The following is a 16,692-nucleotide window of genomic DNA, read 5'->3' as shown; positions in this document are numbered from 1 at the left end:
CTATAATTGAATAGATATTCCATGTACATCATGATGATGATGCCCGTGATGTCGCGCCCTGCCCAGTGGGCCACATGTGGAGATACATCACATCAGTTTCTCCCTCACTGGGGATTTTTTAAAAATATAAACTGAGTGCATGTTTATGTGTGTGTGTGTGTGTGTGTGTGTGTGTGTGTGAGTGCACATACCTTGTGCCCTGGGCTAAGGCTTCCTCCCCTAGTTAAGTGGGTGTCCCCTGAGTTTCTCCTTGTACAGCTGTTACCTTTCTGTTGTAATTAATAAATAATTTCCATGAAGGTACTTGTCATTTTTGTCCTCACCACACGTTCACTCTCTGGCTTCAGTGTTCATTGAGGTTCTGGCCTAGTGATGTGATTTATCTTTCTCACACCTGACCTTCCTATCCTTAAAGGTATTTGTCAACTTCATTATTTATTAAAGGGAAGAGCTTGTGTCCTGGCCTCAAACCCCTCCACTCTTGAATTCAGATTCTGCACATAGCTTCTAGCTTCAACTTTTGGTCAAACAAATACTAAACTTTGTATTTTTTTTTTTAATTTTTTAAGGTTTATTCATTTGTCAGAGACAGAGCATGAGTTGGGGTGGGGCAGAGAGAGAGGGAGACAGAGAATTCAAAGCAGGCTCCGGGCTCTGAGCTGTCAACGCAGAGGCCAACGTGGGGCTTGAACTCACAGACCATGAGAACATGATCTGAGCCAAAGTCAGACGCTTAACCTACTGAGCCACCCAGGTGCCCCTAAGCTTTGTATTTCTAAGCTTAGTCTCAGGGTATTCAGGATATTGGGGAAATATTTTACAAATGCAACATACGTCAATGCAATTGTCAACAGTTACTTTAAAGACTGTGATGTATTTTGAAGGGTTTTCTCAGAGGTACATCCCAACCTTAGCCTCTCGGTAGAGAGTTTCCTGAGACTTGGTCACACACGAGTGTTGTGATTCTCCAGCGTTTGTGATTGTGTGAAGGTGGCATCACTGTGTCTTCTCACAGTCACCCCGATTATATTACAGTCCAAGGTCCGCAAAAGCACAGAGTAACTGAAACTTTTTGTATTAAGTCATGGGGGAAATGAAATGCATGAATGAGAACCCCCCCACCTCGTGATTTGACGTCCAGTCATATGTGTGGAAATGATGAAGTCATAGGTCAGCTTGCACTAATTATATGGGTAATTTCTACTGAGTCACTTACCTGCAGCCCCACATCAATGCACCTCAACATTAAGGGGCTTCAGACACCAGCTGGTCTCTCATGACCGAGCGGCTGGCAGCTCGGCCCAGGCCCGGGGAGCAGCACCTGCCGGCTTCACCTGCCTGTGGCTGGGCTCATCTTCCCTTTTCAGTGGGCTGAGGCCCACCAGTCCTGCGTGTGGCCTCCCCGAGCGGCGGTGGTGGGGCATCTGGCCGCAGAGCCTCGTTATTGAGGAGGCCAGATCGGAAGGTAGTGATGCTCCAGTGGGCAAACGAGACTGATGCACGCGCCTCCCACGGCTGTGACTCGGAAGTCACTCCCTGTCCTTCCCCTGGGCTCTGCTGGTCGATGCTGTCACCAAGCCAGCCCAGAGCAGAGGGGTGAAGAAGCGGGTTTCGGCTCTCCAGGAGAGGGTCCACGCTGAGACCTAACCCCTTTATATTATGGATTTGTGGGCACATCCGCGTTCAGTGTGGGAACCTATGTGTACATATGCGGACCCGAGAGCATATGACTATACAAAACCGCATCTTACTGGCATTGTCTCCAGATATTTTCCAGGGCCACATTTCTGTAATAATTACCCCTTCTCACTGCACAGAGGAGTTGTGTTTACTGGGCTGAGCTCCACTCAGCTTTCCCACCAGGACAAAATATTCCCCGCCGTGTTGTGTGAAGGTTAGAGGTCAGGGCCCCGTGGCTTCTGAGCTCTACCCTCATGGTATCAAGCTGCCCTCTCTTCTCTGAAAACATCTCAACTCCTCTGTTGCAGGGATTAACCAAAGTGCTGATAATTTACACATCTTCCTCCTGGTGTGTGGGCTGAGACAAGTGAAGGACCCTCTCTATCTGGTGGATGCGTTCTCAGGTACATCTGGTTTATGGAGCTCTGTTTGGGGGTCTGGCCTTTGCGTTTCCGTCTTTAGGGTTTTGAGTTTTGCTGTCTCTGTGTTTCCACACGAGCAGAACGGCTTCTCGATGGTTACTCTGAAACAACCAGAAAAGGAACCATGCTGCATAGTGACCTCCGGTGCCCTTGGTGTCTGAGGAAATAACAAAAATAGTGAATAATTGCAAGAATAATGTAAATGAATCCAAAAATATTTTACGCACGTCAGTTTGTACGATGCATTTGGACTTTTGTTGCATAGCTTGAGTTAAATGCTTTGGTGCATCCCAAATTCCATGCTGGTTTGCTCAGTGATCACTCCTGGTGGTCCAGTCAGTGGGAGATCTGGACAGTGCGTAACGTTCCAAAAGGGAGCATTTTACGTAAAAGCATAAGGTATTCAACATTTACATTTCAAATACAGGAAAGCCTTGGTTTGTGAGCATAATTTGTTCCAGAAACATGCTTGTAATCCGAAGCACTTGTCTATCAAAGCAAATTTCCCCATAAGAAATAATGGACACTCAGATGATTTGTTACACAACCCAAACATATTCATATAAAAATGATTACAATACTGTAATATAACACAAAATAATAAAGAAAATACAAAGCATAGAGAAAAATAAACAAATTAACCTGAACTTACTTTTGAAAACCTTTGTGGCTGGTGTGAGGGAGACGAGAGTGGAGGGTTATTTTGTAGGACGACTTTCACAATCACTAACGGAATCACTGCTATCTACTGGCTCCATGGAATCTTTTTCTGCATGGGGGCCATTATATATGCTCACACGGATGTTGACTTTATTAATAAACTCTTGTCATATTCTGTATTTAATGTAACTGGCAATGAGGTGGCAGAGGAACGGGTCTATATCCGCAGGCAGCCTGACCTGGAATGAAGCAAAGCATTCCTAAGCTCAGTCTTGTCTGGAAAAACAAAGGACTGTCCACAGGTGCTTTGAAGTGACAGAAAATACACCAGTGCCAGTTTCGGGCACCTTCCAAAGTTCTGAAAAATCACTGATTTCTGCCAGACACCACAGCCTGAGACCGAGTGTGGGAGATAATCACCCACAATCCTGCAGAGAAAGAGAGAGAGAACCATTGGCTCAGCTGTGATCATGTGACATTGCACATCACGTATGACTCGTATTGCAAGGCATCTCTCACTTATCAAGTTAAAATTTATTAGAAATGTTTGCTCGTTTTGTGGAACACGTGCAGAACAAGTTACTCACAATCCAGGGTTTTATTTTACATATAAGTTGACTGTATGAACGAGAGCCAAATAGTATGAAATAACTCATATTATCACGAACTTAATGTTAAACTTAATAATGTTTTCAGCTGTGACATAAAACCATTAACGTTATTTTTTTCCTCTTTTTCTTCCCAAGAATGGCATCGAGAAGAGCCTAATGTTTACATGGTGATCGTGGGTCCTGAAGTAAGTTGATGCGCCATACACGTGGCCCTCATCCCTGCTTTCTTCTTTCTACGGATTTCCCAAAAGTAGCCGACGTTCCTTTTCTAGCCAAATTTCTTCCTTTTTAAATAACTAGAGTCTGCCTTTTTAAAAATGACAACCACACCAAGATTATGAGGCTTTGTAAATCTTTACGGCTAGTTTATTGCTACAAAGGCTAGGTCTGTACAGAAACACGGAGGAGTCACGTAAGGAGAAAGTCCCGTGAAGAGAAAGTCTAAGCCGGTGCATAGGCACGCCTTATGTGTGGCCCGCATGGTCCCGAAAGCCCCCGAAACTGCACGACAAACCAACACAGAGCTATTTCTTCAGCCGAGCAGCAGATTAATTGGCCGACTCACATGTAGGAGCCAAGTGGCTTGGAAAACGGCTGTCTGTAAGCACGAGAAAGCCACTCGGCCCGGGCAGATGCTCGTAGCCGTTGTCCGGGGAGTGCAGGCGGGTGGAAGGCCCCGGGGGACCCTGCCTCTCGTTCCATGGGCCTCTGGGGTATCCGCTTGTCCCCTGGACGGGGACGCAGGTCAAGCAGGTGCTGCTCTGTTCCACACGCAGGTCTGAGTGCTCAGAATTCGGAGACTCTGGGGGGACACATCTCTTGAGAACGAACCTTGATTTCCTCCAAGCAGCTTGGAAAATGAAGCACACTTGGTGTTTCTAGCAGGCAGGGGTGTGACACTGTAGGAGCAGCTCCTGTCCTCCGGGGGGCAGCAGACGGCACCTGCCTTGGGAACAGCATCACCCACTTCGTTTGTCCTGTCTGCCATCCTGGGTTTAGCTGAGCTTGTGACCTCGCCGTGTTCCCCCACTTTATACGACGGGGGCGCCCCCGAGAACCCGATTGAGTGTGGATTCCCACACAACTCCGAGTCCTATATGTCTTGCGGTGTCCCCGCTGTAGGTTTTCTGGCTCCCTGGGGACCCACAAGGCACGTGGTGAGGGACACACACTTGTCTCGAGGACTTTGGGAAAACAACCCCTCTACCTGGAAAAAGGCTACTTAACCTAATAAATGTATCAAGGGCTAGAATCTGCAACATGGAAAATGAATGGCCCCGTAATCCCTCCACGTGTTTGGTGGAACATGTACTCACACTCATAGGTGCACCTGCATATGCACGTTACACGTGCGTATATGGCTGCTCAGTGCCAGCCCGTCAGTGGCAACAAGATTATACCCAGTGACTAATTAATGGTAAGTCCCATAGTGGCAGAGTTGTTTATTATGGTTTAAAAAAATGTTTTTTAAATTTTTTTCATGTTTATTTATTTTTGAGAGAGGCAGAGACAGAACGCGAGTGGGTTAGGGGCAGAGAGAAAGGGAGACACAGAATCCAAAGCAGGCCTCAGGCTCCGAGCTGTCAGCACAGAGCCCGACACAGGGCCTGAACCCACAAGCTGCGAGATCATGACCTGAGCTGAAGTCGGATGCTCAACCGACTGAGCCACCCAGGTGCCCCTGAAGTTAATTTTTTTTAATGTTTGTTTATTTTTGAAAGAGAGAGAGATACAGAGTGGGAGTGGGGAAGGGGCAGAGAGAGAGGGAGACACAGAATCTGAAGCAGGCTCCAGGCTGCGAGCTGTCGGCACAGAGCCCGACGCGGGGCTTGAACTCACGGACTGTGAGATCATGACCTGAGCTGAAGTCGGACGCTCAACTGACTGAGCCACCCAGGCGCCCCTAAAAAAATTTTTTTAATGTTTATTTTTGAAAGAGAGAGAGAGACAGAGTGGGAGTGGGGAAAGGGCAGAGAGAGAGGGAGACACAGAATCTGAAGCAGCTCCAGGCTCTGAGCTGTCAGCACAGAGCCTGATGCAGGGCTCGAACTCATGAACCACAAGATCATGACCTGAGCCCAAATCAGATGCTTAAGGAACTGAGCCACCCAGGCACCCCTATTATGATGATTATTTTAATTCTCTTTCCACCCTTCTGTTTGAAGAGTGTATTTGGAAGAGAAAGTTTTAGTTTGATGCTAAAATCCTTGCTAACCAAGAGAGAAGGCCTCAGGCTCAGACAGAATTTAACGATGTGGCTTTTGTTTTCCACTGTTTCCATTTTCATGGCTACATTCTATTTATGGCGCATGATCCTGACTTTCCAACTATGAACACTTTCTTTAAAAATAAATGGAATTGGCTTCAAAAAAAGTATTAAATCAGCAGCAGTACAGATGGTATGCAGATAGGACAAATTATGAAAATGCACGTAAGTGGCCGAAGTTGGGGGAACAGTTGTTATAAAGTGCTCACGTTCGGGGTGGAAGAAACATGGGGAAGAAGGCTTGGTGAGCAGAAACGTTTGCCAGCCCTGAACAGAAGACGACCCGACTCCTCTAGCAGACCCTTCCTGTGCCGTGTTTCCTGGAAGGAAACCTGTCGGGAGGTGGCCCTCTTGGAATCACATGTGAAGCACCAAGTGCATGACAGAGACCCCTTCCCAGGAAAGTAGTGACCAGGAGACACAGGAGCTGGTGTGTGTGTGGCGGGGGGAGGGGGGGCATGGTCCTTTCCTGCACCCCCCCCCCCCGCCCCGGGATCCTCCCCTCGAGCCCCGTCTCCTCCAGGTGAGGGACGCAGTGCCCCTACGTTCTTGAGGCTTCTCAATCCAAAGCCTTTCAGGAGAGACACGGCCATTATTTTGTTGTGTGTACTGAACAGTCAACCGCTATTTCTCACTTCCCAGAGGAAAGATGTCTTTTCTACCATTTGCCTTCAGAACACATCCCTTTCCTCTAACTTTTGCCTGCCTACTTCTGAAAGAACAGTGCATGTCCAGAAATGTGTCTCTTCCCCCCTAATTTCAGTGCAGGGAAACTTGTGGGCTCGGGCAGGAGGTCGGACAGCAGAGGGGGGGCACCGAGGGGACAGTGGTTCAGCTGCACGTTTTTGTGCCCAGACCTGCAGGCCCTCTCTGGACTCCCCAGAGGAGCCACGGGTCCACACGGCCGCCTGGAAATGGGCATGCGAAGTGTCTATTTTTAAGCGGGTGCTGAGAAGTAACTAAACACACCCATGTGTCCACACACATACACGCACAGAGGCCCTACAACTCGCCCCCTTGTAGTTTCTTTTTATTTCTTTAACTCCTGGAAGGAGGTGACAAGTGGCTTTGCCAAAGGCTGTGACGACTCCGCCTCGTGATGAGCTGATTGGACCCGATGTTCCAGGATGAGGGGCCCGGCGGTGGTGCGGAGCCCGGTGAGGCGAAGCTGGGCCGCGGTGACGCTGGAGAGCATGTCGCCAGAAGCCTTCTTGATTCCATAAGCTCCAGGGGCCCCTCCTCGCTCTTTCCAAGCTAGCCTGATAAGCCCCTGACACCTGAGGACAGGGGCTTGCTTAACGAATGCAGACCCAAGACGAGGCCCCACCGACTGGACCACCTACCGGGGCCCTGAGGACCGTCTGGTGCGCCGATAGCCCACACACTCCTCTGCTTGCGTGCAGCTCGGAACCCAAAGTGGCGACGGGAGAGGGGAGCCCGGGAAGGGGCGCTTCAGGAGGGGTCCCAGGACCCTCGGTGAAGGGATATGACCTGAGAGTCACTGGCCATAAGTGACTCAGGATTCCAAAGCACCGTTTCCACAAGGCCCTTCCCCCCAGGAAATGGGGAAGCACATCCACTGGGTGCACGTTTGCTGCTCAGCAAAAGCAGGAGCCAGCACGGCAACCTGGAGCTCCGCTAGGGTTCGCCCGCCTCCTGCACCGCCGAGGGAGACCACATCTTCCAGGCCCGAGTCCGTTTGGGGTAACGCAGCGCCGCGCCCTGGAGAGGGCCTGCGTGCAGAAGCGAAGGCATGGGGTCTCGCCAGTTGTATGTGTCTTGGTCCCTTTGGGCGGCTGCAACAGAATCCCACTGGTGCGATGGCGAACCAGCCACAGAAAAGTATTTCTCACGGTCGTGGAGGCTGGAAGCCTGAGAGGAAGGTGCCAGCACGGTCGGGTTCAGGTGCGGCCACTTTCTCCCTGTGTCCTCACGTCAGGGAAGGGGAAAAGGACGATTTCCGGGGTCATTTGCGAGACCTGATCCCTCTGGGTAAGACGGATCCTATTCCCGAGGGCTCCACCGCCTCGACCCACTCACCTCCCAAAGACCTCACCTCCTGACACCATTGTCTTTGAGAGCCAGGATTTCGATGTATGAATTTGGGGGGTGGGGACACAACACTGAGGCCACAGCAACATATCCCTGTTCATAAAATGTCGTTATCAAATCTAAGGGACAACGAAAGTCACCAACAAAACCTTGATGTGTCACCGAGGAGACAGAATAACTTGAGCTTCTAAATAAGGCCGCGTTGAACCAATGAGTCACAGATTCGCGCAGACAACCTGTCTTCTTGATTCCCTGTGTCCCACAAAAAATACAAAACTGATCTATCGAGACACACATCTCAGATCCTCCAGTGACTCACGCGGCTAGCGTCTTGTTTGTTTGCTTCGTGACCAAAACGGGGGGTGGGGATGCTGATAAGTGCTCAACAGCTAGTTCTCCTGGGGAGCAGGACAGGGGAGCCCTATTGCCTGGAAGCCCGACTGGCCTATTTCCATGGTATAGAAGCTTCTAGCATGGTCAGTTTCAAGTTATCAGGGGAGATGATTCTAAAGAGAGTTGAGATGTGTGTGTGCATATGTGGCTGGCGTGGGCAGGAACCAACCCAGCACATGGTAACGTGGTGCCCTGCTCACGTGTGTGCAAACGCACACACACGTAGGAACACACACACGCACGTGGGCACATGCACCGGAAACCAGCTTTACTAGACAAAGGCTTCTACGGCTTCATTCAGTTCTGTTCTCCGGTCCTTTCTAAAAGACTGCTCTACCCCACTCTTCGCTGCTCTCTTCCATGTCACTTTTAAAAAGCTTGTTTTTACCCCAAAATCGATTTCATGATTTGCTTCCCAATCTGAAGTGTGAACATCACCGACTTGGCCACGTTGGCCGGCGTGGGTGAGTGAGAGTCCCGCTAAACGTATGCGCCCTCCAAGGCCCCAGATGCAGGCCTGGCTCTGCGGGGACCTGATGGCTCCGTGGAAACCAGCTCTCCCTTCGTCGTTACAAGATTTCCAAACGTCTGTCAGCTTTCACTGCCAAGGATTCAGCCCAACATCACTTGGGAGCACGAGGAGGGCACTCCAACTTTGCACTTGAATTTGAGTCCTTGCTGCGACATCAATGGGTTAATGGAGTCGAGAAGTGGGTCAGAGTCAAACCTCGGGACACACCGAAACCCACGCTTCAACGGCTGTGTCACGTGCGAGATCGACCACCCCGAACATTACCATTATTTTTGGCGTCTGATGTGAGTCCGGTCCTCCTCACTCCGTCCCCTCCTTTGTTAACCGCCAAGCTCAGAGGCTGAATAAATTCTTTAGGTACGAAGTACACACTTTGGGAGGGCTGTGGCTTTTCCAGGTCCTATGCAGGGCCTCTCAGCATAAAAGTGCATTGACTTGGTTAGCCGAGGTGTCTCGAACAGTGTGCCATCTGGTATTAGGGAATTAGTGAGGTGTGGGCAGCAGTGGCCCCTCTCGTCCTGTCTGCACGGAGCTCGGCCACAGGGAGACCCCAGGGCAGAAGAAAGTGCTGCCCAGCCAGTGCCCCTCGGCTGCAAGCGTCAGACCAACTCCAGCAAATGCAACTTACTGGAAGATGGTAAGAATCACCAAGAGAAGTGTTGGGAGGCTGGAGACCGGGCTTGGGTTTCTGCAAGAGCCCGGAAGCTCCAGAGGCCAGGGGAGTCTTAGCCAGGGACATTCCATGCAAGGCGCCCCACGGGAGAGGGGGACAAAAATGAGCTCTATCCACTTCTTAGTCTCTGGATCCTTCTATTCAAGGTCTGAGTTCCAGCTTGGGTTATGTCCCACCCTTTTGTAAGAAGAGGACCAGGCACCCAGTTGATTCTACTTTGAGCAACCATGTCCAGGGGGAGGAGACGAGGAAAAGCCCAAAGGAAGGTAGACTCTGGCAGAAGAGGGGACGCTGAAGAGTCACAGAAAAAACAGATGCTCGCGGCATGTGTGGTTTCCCTGTTTGTTTTAACGATTGGACACAAGTGGATACTTAAAAAAAATTTTTTAATATTTATTTATTTTTGAGAGACAGAGAGAGAGAGAGCATGAGCAGGGGAGGGGCAGAGAGAGAGGGGGACACAGAGTCCAAAGCAGGGTTCATTCAGGCTCTGAGCTGTCAGTACAGAGCCCAACGTGGGGCTCGAACTCACGGACCGTGAGATCATGACCTGAGACAAAGTCGAGTGCCTAACTGAGACACCCAGGTGCCCCATTTTGAAAATTTTTTTAATGTTTATCTTAGAGAGAGGGAGAGACAGAGACAGAGTGTGAGAGGGGAAAGGGCAGAGAGAGAGGGAGACACAGAATCCAAAGCAGCTCCAGGCTCCGAGCTGTCAGCACAGAGCCCGATGCGGGGCTCGAACTCACGAACCGTGAGATTGTGACCTGAGTCAAAGTCGGACACTTGGGGCGCCTGGGTGGCGCAGTCGGTTACGCGTCCGACTTCAGCCAGGTCACGATCTCGCGGTCCGGGAGTTCGAGCCCCGCGTCGGGCTCTGGGCTGACGGCTCAGAGCCTGGAGCCTGTTTCCGATTCTGTGTCTCCCTCTCTCTCTGCCCCTCCCCCGTTCATGCTCTGTCTCTCTCTGTCCCAAAAATAAATAAACGTTGAAAAAAAAATTAAAAAAAAAAAAGTCGGACACTTAAGTGACTGAGCCGCCCTGGCGCCCCAAAAATGAATACTTTTATAGGTCAATTGATGGGAATAATACAGCCACTCTCTTTGGTCCCTAGCATTTATTCAGGGCTTTTCCTTTAGGGAAATGGAAAGAATGCCCCTGAGCAGTGACAATTGTGCTTATTGGTGAAGCTACAGTGTGTCCCTTGCTGTGTCATTCTTTACAGACGTGTCACTGTATGACAGAGCTCATGGGCAAAGCGTCAAGAGGAGACTTGGTTATTTTTATTTATTTCATCGCTCATTTTCATGGACAATATGTGTGTGTGTGTTTATGTGTGTGTATGTATGTGTGTGTGTGCACGTATGTTTACACGTATAAAACCTAACTCCCCTAGGCAATCCTTCAAGAAATACTTACTGAGGGCCACCGTGTTGTGGGCACGTGGACGTGTCCCAGTGAATAGCGCAGACGTGCCCCCCGCCCTCATGGAGCACGTAGTTCAATGCAGACAGAAGCCCACAGATAATTAGGGGCTGGGGGCGTGTCAGCAAAGGAGAGCCAGGGGCTGCCAGGCATTCACGTGGGCTCCTGCCTCTTCCCGCGGCCCAGCCCAGAGGGCAGGTGCCACACCACTCTTCGGAATATCATGGCTCTGCCTTTCGATGAGCATTTATCAACTCTAGCATCTGTTTAGAAAATGGCGTGCGTGTTCTTAGGTTGCTGGAAAAAAAATCAATGATGTTGTGTACGTTTTATCCTGTAGATGCCACGCATATGTTAATGTTTGTGGCAGTTGTTAGCAAGCACATTCTAGAAAGCTGGCTCTCAGTGCCATACGGAATCTACAGAATCACACATTTGCTGCTAACCATTGGCGGGTGAGTTAACGCCCTTGGACCAAAGGGCATCGTCTGTGTCGCGGACCGGGAAGTTCTGTACGGCGGCTACATTCACAGACTCCGGAGTCAGCTCATGATCGGTGCGCTCGGGGCCTCAGATTCCCCATCTGTGAGGTGGGTACGACCCAGAAAGTGCTGCCTGCCTCACCGTCCGCTGTGGGGACCAGACGGTCGAGCTCTAGTACGGTGCCTGGTTCACAGGCAGCATCGTTCGACGTTGAGGGAAAAAAGACTGCCCCATGCCAGTGTCTCCTTTCGGCGTGGACACACTAGGGTCCTGCCTTAGCAGCAGGATGGTTTGAGTCTGGCCTTGGTTTTCTAGTAAAGCTTCCTTGATCTCTCAGTTCAACCATTTTTGCAAAGCGTGTGGCAAGCTCTTGAGTGGGTACGTTTCCTGGGCTCTTTGATAAGGAGTGTGGTATGAATGCTGGGTTTGAGCACAGCAGTTTAATGACTTCCCACGGTTACTTCTTATATCAAAGATTATTTTCCTTAAGCCTGGGAGTTGAAACAATATATTTTGCTCAGAAATAAATAAGCGGAGAAGGAGAAAATGAGAATTTTCTTTGATGCCTGAAATGCTTTTGCTTTTTAAAATTTCATAACATGTGCTTTCATTACCTGGAAAAAAAATCTACCCTTCTTTGTTTCTTTATCTTGCGTTTTGTTCCACTTGGCTTCACTAGGAGATTTGAAAATGAACTGATGTGGAAGATAAATCCAGAAAACTTTCATCCAGTTTGTATTTCCAACTTGAAAGTTATTGTTCATACCTTCAGCTACATTTTAGTTAACACGCTAGGTATTTCAGCAGATTTCCAAAATTTTCCCCGATGAATTACTTTTCCCTAATAGCTAATCATGAGGGCAGAGCATGCTAATAAAATTAAAAACGGGGGATCTCGGGGCGCCTGGGTGGCGCAGTCGGTTAAGCGTCCGGCTTCAGCCAGGTCACGATCTCGCGGTCCATGAGTTCGAGCCCCGCGTCGGGCTCTGTGCTGACCACTCAGAGCCTGGAGCCTGCTTCCGATTCTGTGTCTCCCCCTCTCTCTGACCCTACCCGTTCATGCTCTGTCTCTCTCTGTCCCAAAAATAAATAAACGTTGAAAAAAAAAAATTAAAAAAAAAAAACAACAACGGGGGATCTCTAACTAAAACTTATCGTAAAATACGAATTTGAAAATCAACATGTAAAGCCAAAAGAAGGTTTTCATTAGGCTGTTTCCTTTTTCATGAAAAGATGTTAGGGTTGTGATGCAATTCAATTATTTAAAATCACTTCAACAGAGAGCATCAGAAAAGAGAGACGGAAAGGGTAGGGAAGCCGTGCTTTTAGCAAATATCATGAAGCAGAGAGCTGTACGAAAGAACCCGGGCCTGGCCTCGGAGGGAAATGGATGTGCATATGGGGACAAGACGGACATGTACCAGACCAGGCAGGCCTGCATTTGGTAGCAGCTGGAAGGAAGGTTGGGGAGGAGATACTGCTTCCGGTGTAGATGATCGGGGAAGTTCTCCCAGGGAAGTGGCTTGTGCCTTTGCCTTGGGGCTGAATAGGTGTTAGGGATGGAGGGGTGGCATTCCTGGTAGTGAGAATGGCAATAATCCCGGGGTGGGGATGGGGGGGTTAGAAATAGAAAGCTACAGGTGGTAAATCATGGGGAAATAAATAGGTAATCCACGTTGGCTTTTTATGAACTATTTGATCAAATCCATGAGTAGACACCAGAGAGGCAGTGGAGGACAGTTTTGAGAATTCAGTCTCCTGGCCCAGCACCTGTGCAGCTCAGTGGTCCTGGTTAAATCACAGGAGCTTGTGAGCGTCGCTGTCCTCTTGTGTAAAATGGGGTACCAAGAGCATTGTCGGCAAGAGCAGCTTAGTAGAACTTGGCCTAGAACTTAGCCACGCTGGGCCCGGAGTACGTGGCGAATAAATATTGACTCCTGACAATAGCAAACAACAAATCGTCCGTAAGTATGAGTTTTTGCTCTTCAAAGATCCATCTAGGAACAGGGGTGTGTTCGCAGCCTCCGCACGTCTGTCTCTAACCCCCCAGCCCAGCGGATGGCTGGCCGAGCTCCACCGCGGGAGGAAGCGGGGAGGTGAGGAGGCCCCTAGACCACGGTTCCTGCAGAACCTACTGCCGGCGGGTTGACCAGCCGACCGGTGGTGAGGGCCCTGCCAATGAGTGGCACCTGCAAGCGTGTGCCCTCTGCTGGGGGCTGAAGAAGCTTCACCCTTCCGGGCCCGCCCGCACGGGGTGCTCAGGGAGAACTGTCCTTCCCGGAAGTGACGCAGGGACTTCGCTTCCCAACATCCTGTGCACAAATTGCTTGGGACTCCTGAACACATCTGAGCGTCCAGGGCGAGGCTGTTGCTGGTTATCAAGAGGTGACCGAGGCCTGTCTCGTTGTCCTTGGGGAAGACACCGGCCTGTGTGACACCCCCGCAAAGTCTGTAGGGACTTTGCCAAGGGACACACGGCCAGCACGCGGCACACACGGAGGACATGCTTAAGAATCCTCTAAAACGGGAAACTGCTCGTTCTGAAAACAACAGCTCTCCTCTTGTTATCAGTGGTCCCGAATATTAGAGATTTCCCCCCCCAGGGGGGCAAAAGGCACCCACCTATGTGATCATGAGTGGAAAAACAGGGGCAGAAATCAGGCATTGGCAACTTCTCCTTTTTCATTTGTGTGCGAATTTTTCATCTAAAAGTGGAGATTTAAAGCATGAAGGCAGGTCGAAGTGCCCCAGCGAGAAAGTTCAGCAAACGGATTATACAACAATTATACACAAGCCTGTTAAGTTTTCCTGGATCATGCAAGCGTTTGGGGTTTCTCAGCAAACTGTTTGTCGATGGCAACCAAAAGGTGTTGCCGAATTGTACTCACACGGTGGATTCCGCCCGTTTATACCCTCTCCTCACTGAGGTGTCTACACCCAAGTACATCTGTCCTCTGTGCTGTTCCTGTAAGTTCGCTATGCAAATACGTTAAACCCTAAAAATACTTTTTTTTTTTCTAGGAATAATCTCAGTGTTCCTTATGCATCCACGTTTGCTGTGTTAGCTTTGTGGGATACATCTCAAGTCATGCCGGTTGTTTGAAGAATTTGGGGTCCAACACACATGCACACGCGCGCACACACACACGCACACACACACAGTGCTTCCTGGCCAAAAGAAATGAAAAGAAAAAGTTTAAGGAAAGCAACACTTTTTTTTCCCTTCCGTTTGCATAATAAAGTACAGGGATATTGTCATATTCATTAAACTGGCTTGTTTTGTAATTCCTAACACCTGCTGGCAAAGCGTGGATGAGACTCGAAATTGAATCTGCCCTCGCTGCTAGCTCACGGGGAGTAACGGGCCAAGCCAGTAGGCACCATATCAGTAAAATGTGTTTATGCCCTCATTGTCTGTATCTTTGGTGACGTGCTCAGAATTTCATGTCACACTGGCAGAAACTTCATATTTGTTATTCTTCATGTTTGTTTATTTTCTGAGCGGTGGGGAGGGACAGAGAGAGAGGGAGACTCAGAATCCGAAGCAGGCTCCAGGCTCCGAGCTGTCAGCACAGAGCCCGACGCAGGGCTCGAACCCACCGAACTGTGAGAGCATGACCTGAGCCGAAGTCGGACGTTTAACCGACTGAGCCATCCAGGCTCCCCAAACTATTTTAAAAGCGTATTCGTTGTTGATGACACCAGGGGAGGAAGGGCCAAGGGCAAACCGTGGTCTGCTGGTTGTGTCTGCACTTGGGTGAACACACGCCGTGCCCCCCGCCCAGGGTGTCCCCTCATGTTCTCCTGGTCCCTTAGAGAGTAAGCTCGATGGATAAGAGGTCACGTGCACCCACGGTGTCACGGCCTCGGCTCCGAGGGCCAGGGAGGGTGCGAACCTGTGGGCACCGGGCACCTGGCACCTGGCTCTGCACCTGTCAGTCCTGCGCGTTGAGAAGTGAGGCAGCGTCGCGGGCACTGTGCTTGTGAGGCGATGTTTACAGGCCTTGCCGGTGCCGTGGTGCCGTCCGCAGCTCTTTCTAGGACATTCAGCCCTTTCTTCTGCTGTTCCTAATGGTCATGGCCCTGCACTGACGCCTTTGGACCTCCCTGCAACCCTGAGGTGCTGCTCCGATGCTCACTCGACGGCTGAGGAAACTGAGGCCGGGAGAGGCGCACGAATGCAGGTGCGGCCGGGGGCTCTGAGGGGCCTGGGGGGATCTGAGCCCCGCTGGCCTGCACCCCCTCTTTTCCTGGCCCCTTCCCCGTCTGGGAATGCATTTGCTGAAAACCACGCAGCCTCTCTTCCGGGACGACACAGTACGGCTACGTCAGTTCAGCACGTCCCTCAGCAGGGCTACAACAGACAAAGCCCGGGCCCTTTCCCTGGGGACAGAACGCCTCCAGATGTGGAGTGGGAGCAAACTCCAGGCTCGAGGACATGAGGTTGTGACTAAAGTTTCACTTGCCGCCCCACCTTTTCTTGAGATATAATTCATAGGCCATCAAAATCACCATCTTAAAGTATGTGATGCAGTGGTTGTTAGTATCTTCACATAGTTATGCAACCATCACCCTTCCCTAATTCTGGAACATTTTCCTCACCGCGCTGGAAACCCCATGCTTATTAGCGGCCACTCCCCGGTGTCTCCACCCCTCCCCCCGCATTGTCTCCACCCCCACCACCAGTCCCTGGCAGCTGCTTACCTGGTTTCTCTCCCTTTGGATTCGCTGCATTCCAGACGTTCCATGTAAATGGGGTCACATGGTATGAGACCCTTTGTGACCACTGATTTCACCGAATGTCTTGTTTTAAGGGTCACGCATGGTGTGACAGGCGTCCGTGATTCTTCCCTTCGTGTGACTGAGTTATATTCCATTGTGGGGGTGGACCTATTTGTGTATCCACACATCCGCCGATGGACATGCCCTTGGCTTTAAACTTGCGTTTCCATGAAGACGCCCTGTCAAAAATAAAACTTTGGGGCATCTGGGTGGCTCAGTCCGTTAAGCGTCTGACTCTTGATTTCGGCTCAGGTCGTGATCTCCTGGCATGAGATTGAGCCCCACATCCAGCTCTGTGCTGACAGTGTGGGGCCTGCTTGGGATCCTCTCTCTCCCTCCCTCTCTCTCTCAAATAAGTAAATAAAATTAAAAACTATTTTTTAGAAATAAAATACAATGTTAATTCTGTTGGATCCTTTGTCTTAGTTCTGCTAAGGATTCCGACTCATTCTGCCCGAAAGGTTTAGGACAAGAGCCACCACTCAGTGACTCCCCCAGACCTTCACGGGACAGCTGTGTGGCCGGCAGACCACACTGGCTGTGGATGACTTGTGCTCGACACCGTCGGTGGCTGTCCCCGGGGCTCCCCCAGGCTTTGTGTGACAGGCTGAACAGCAGACACGAGGTCATGTGTGTTTCTCTGAACTTCGTCCCCAGTGCGACTCTGTCCCTCGTCGCTATTACCTAGGAGCAGAACCCGTTTGACTTGGTTT

The 16,692-nt window shown here is 50.2% G+C and overlaps 1 protein-coding gene across 2 annotated transcripts in view; it reads left to right on the top strand.

Moving 5' to 3' along the window:
* Positions 1 to 16,692, top strand: part of GLT1D1 (glycosyltransferase 1 domain containing 1) — a 113,329-nt gene that overhangs the window by 76,884 nt on the left and 19,753 nt on the right. For both annotated transcript variants that reach the window (XM_047827361.1, XM_047827360.1), the window contains 2 exons: positions 1,989 to 2,084; positions 3,509 to 3,558. In XM_047827361.1, the coding sequence (XP_047683317.1) occupies positions 1,989 to 2,084; positions 3,509 to 3,558 (146 nt within the window). The remainder of the gene's footprint in view (positions 1 to 1,988; positions 2,085 to 3,508; positions 3,559 to 16,692) is intronic.

Source organism: Prionailurus viverrinus, chromosome D3 (genome assembly GCF_022837055.1).
Source record: "Prionailurus viverrinus isolate Anna chromosome D3, UM_Priviv_1.0, whole genome shotgun sequence".
Taxonomy (NCBI): domain Eukaryota; kingdom Metazoa; phylum Chordata; class Mammalia; order Carnivora; family Felidae; genus Prionailurus; species Prionailurus viverrinus.
The sequence above is the reverse complement of the archived record's forward strand: the minus strand, read 5'-3'. Positions and strand labels throughout refer to the sequence as shown.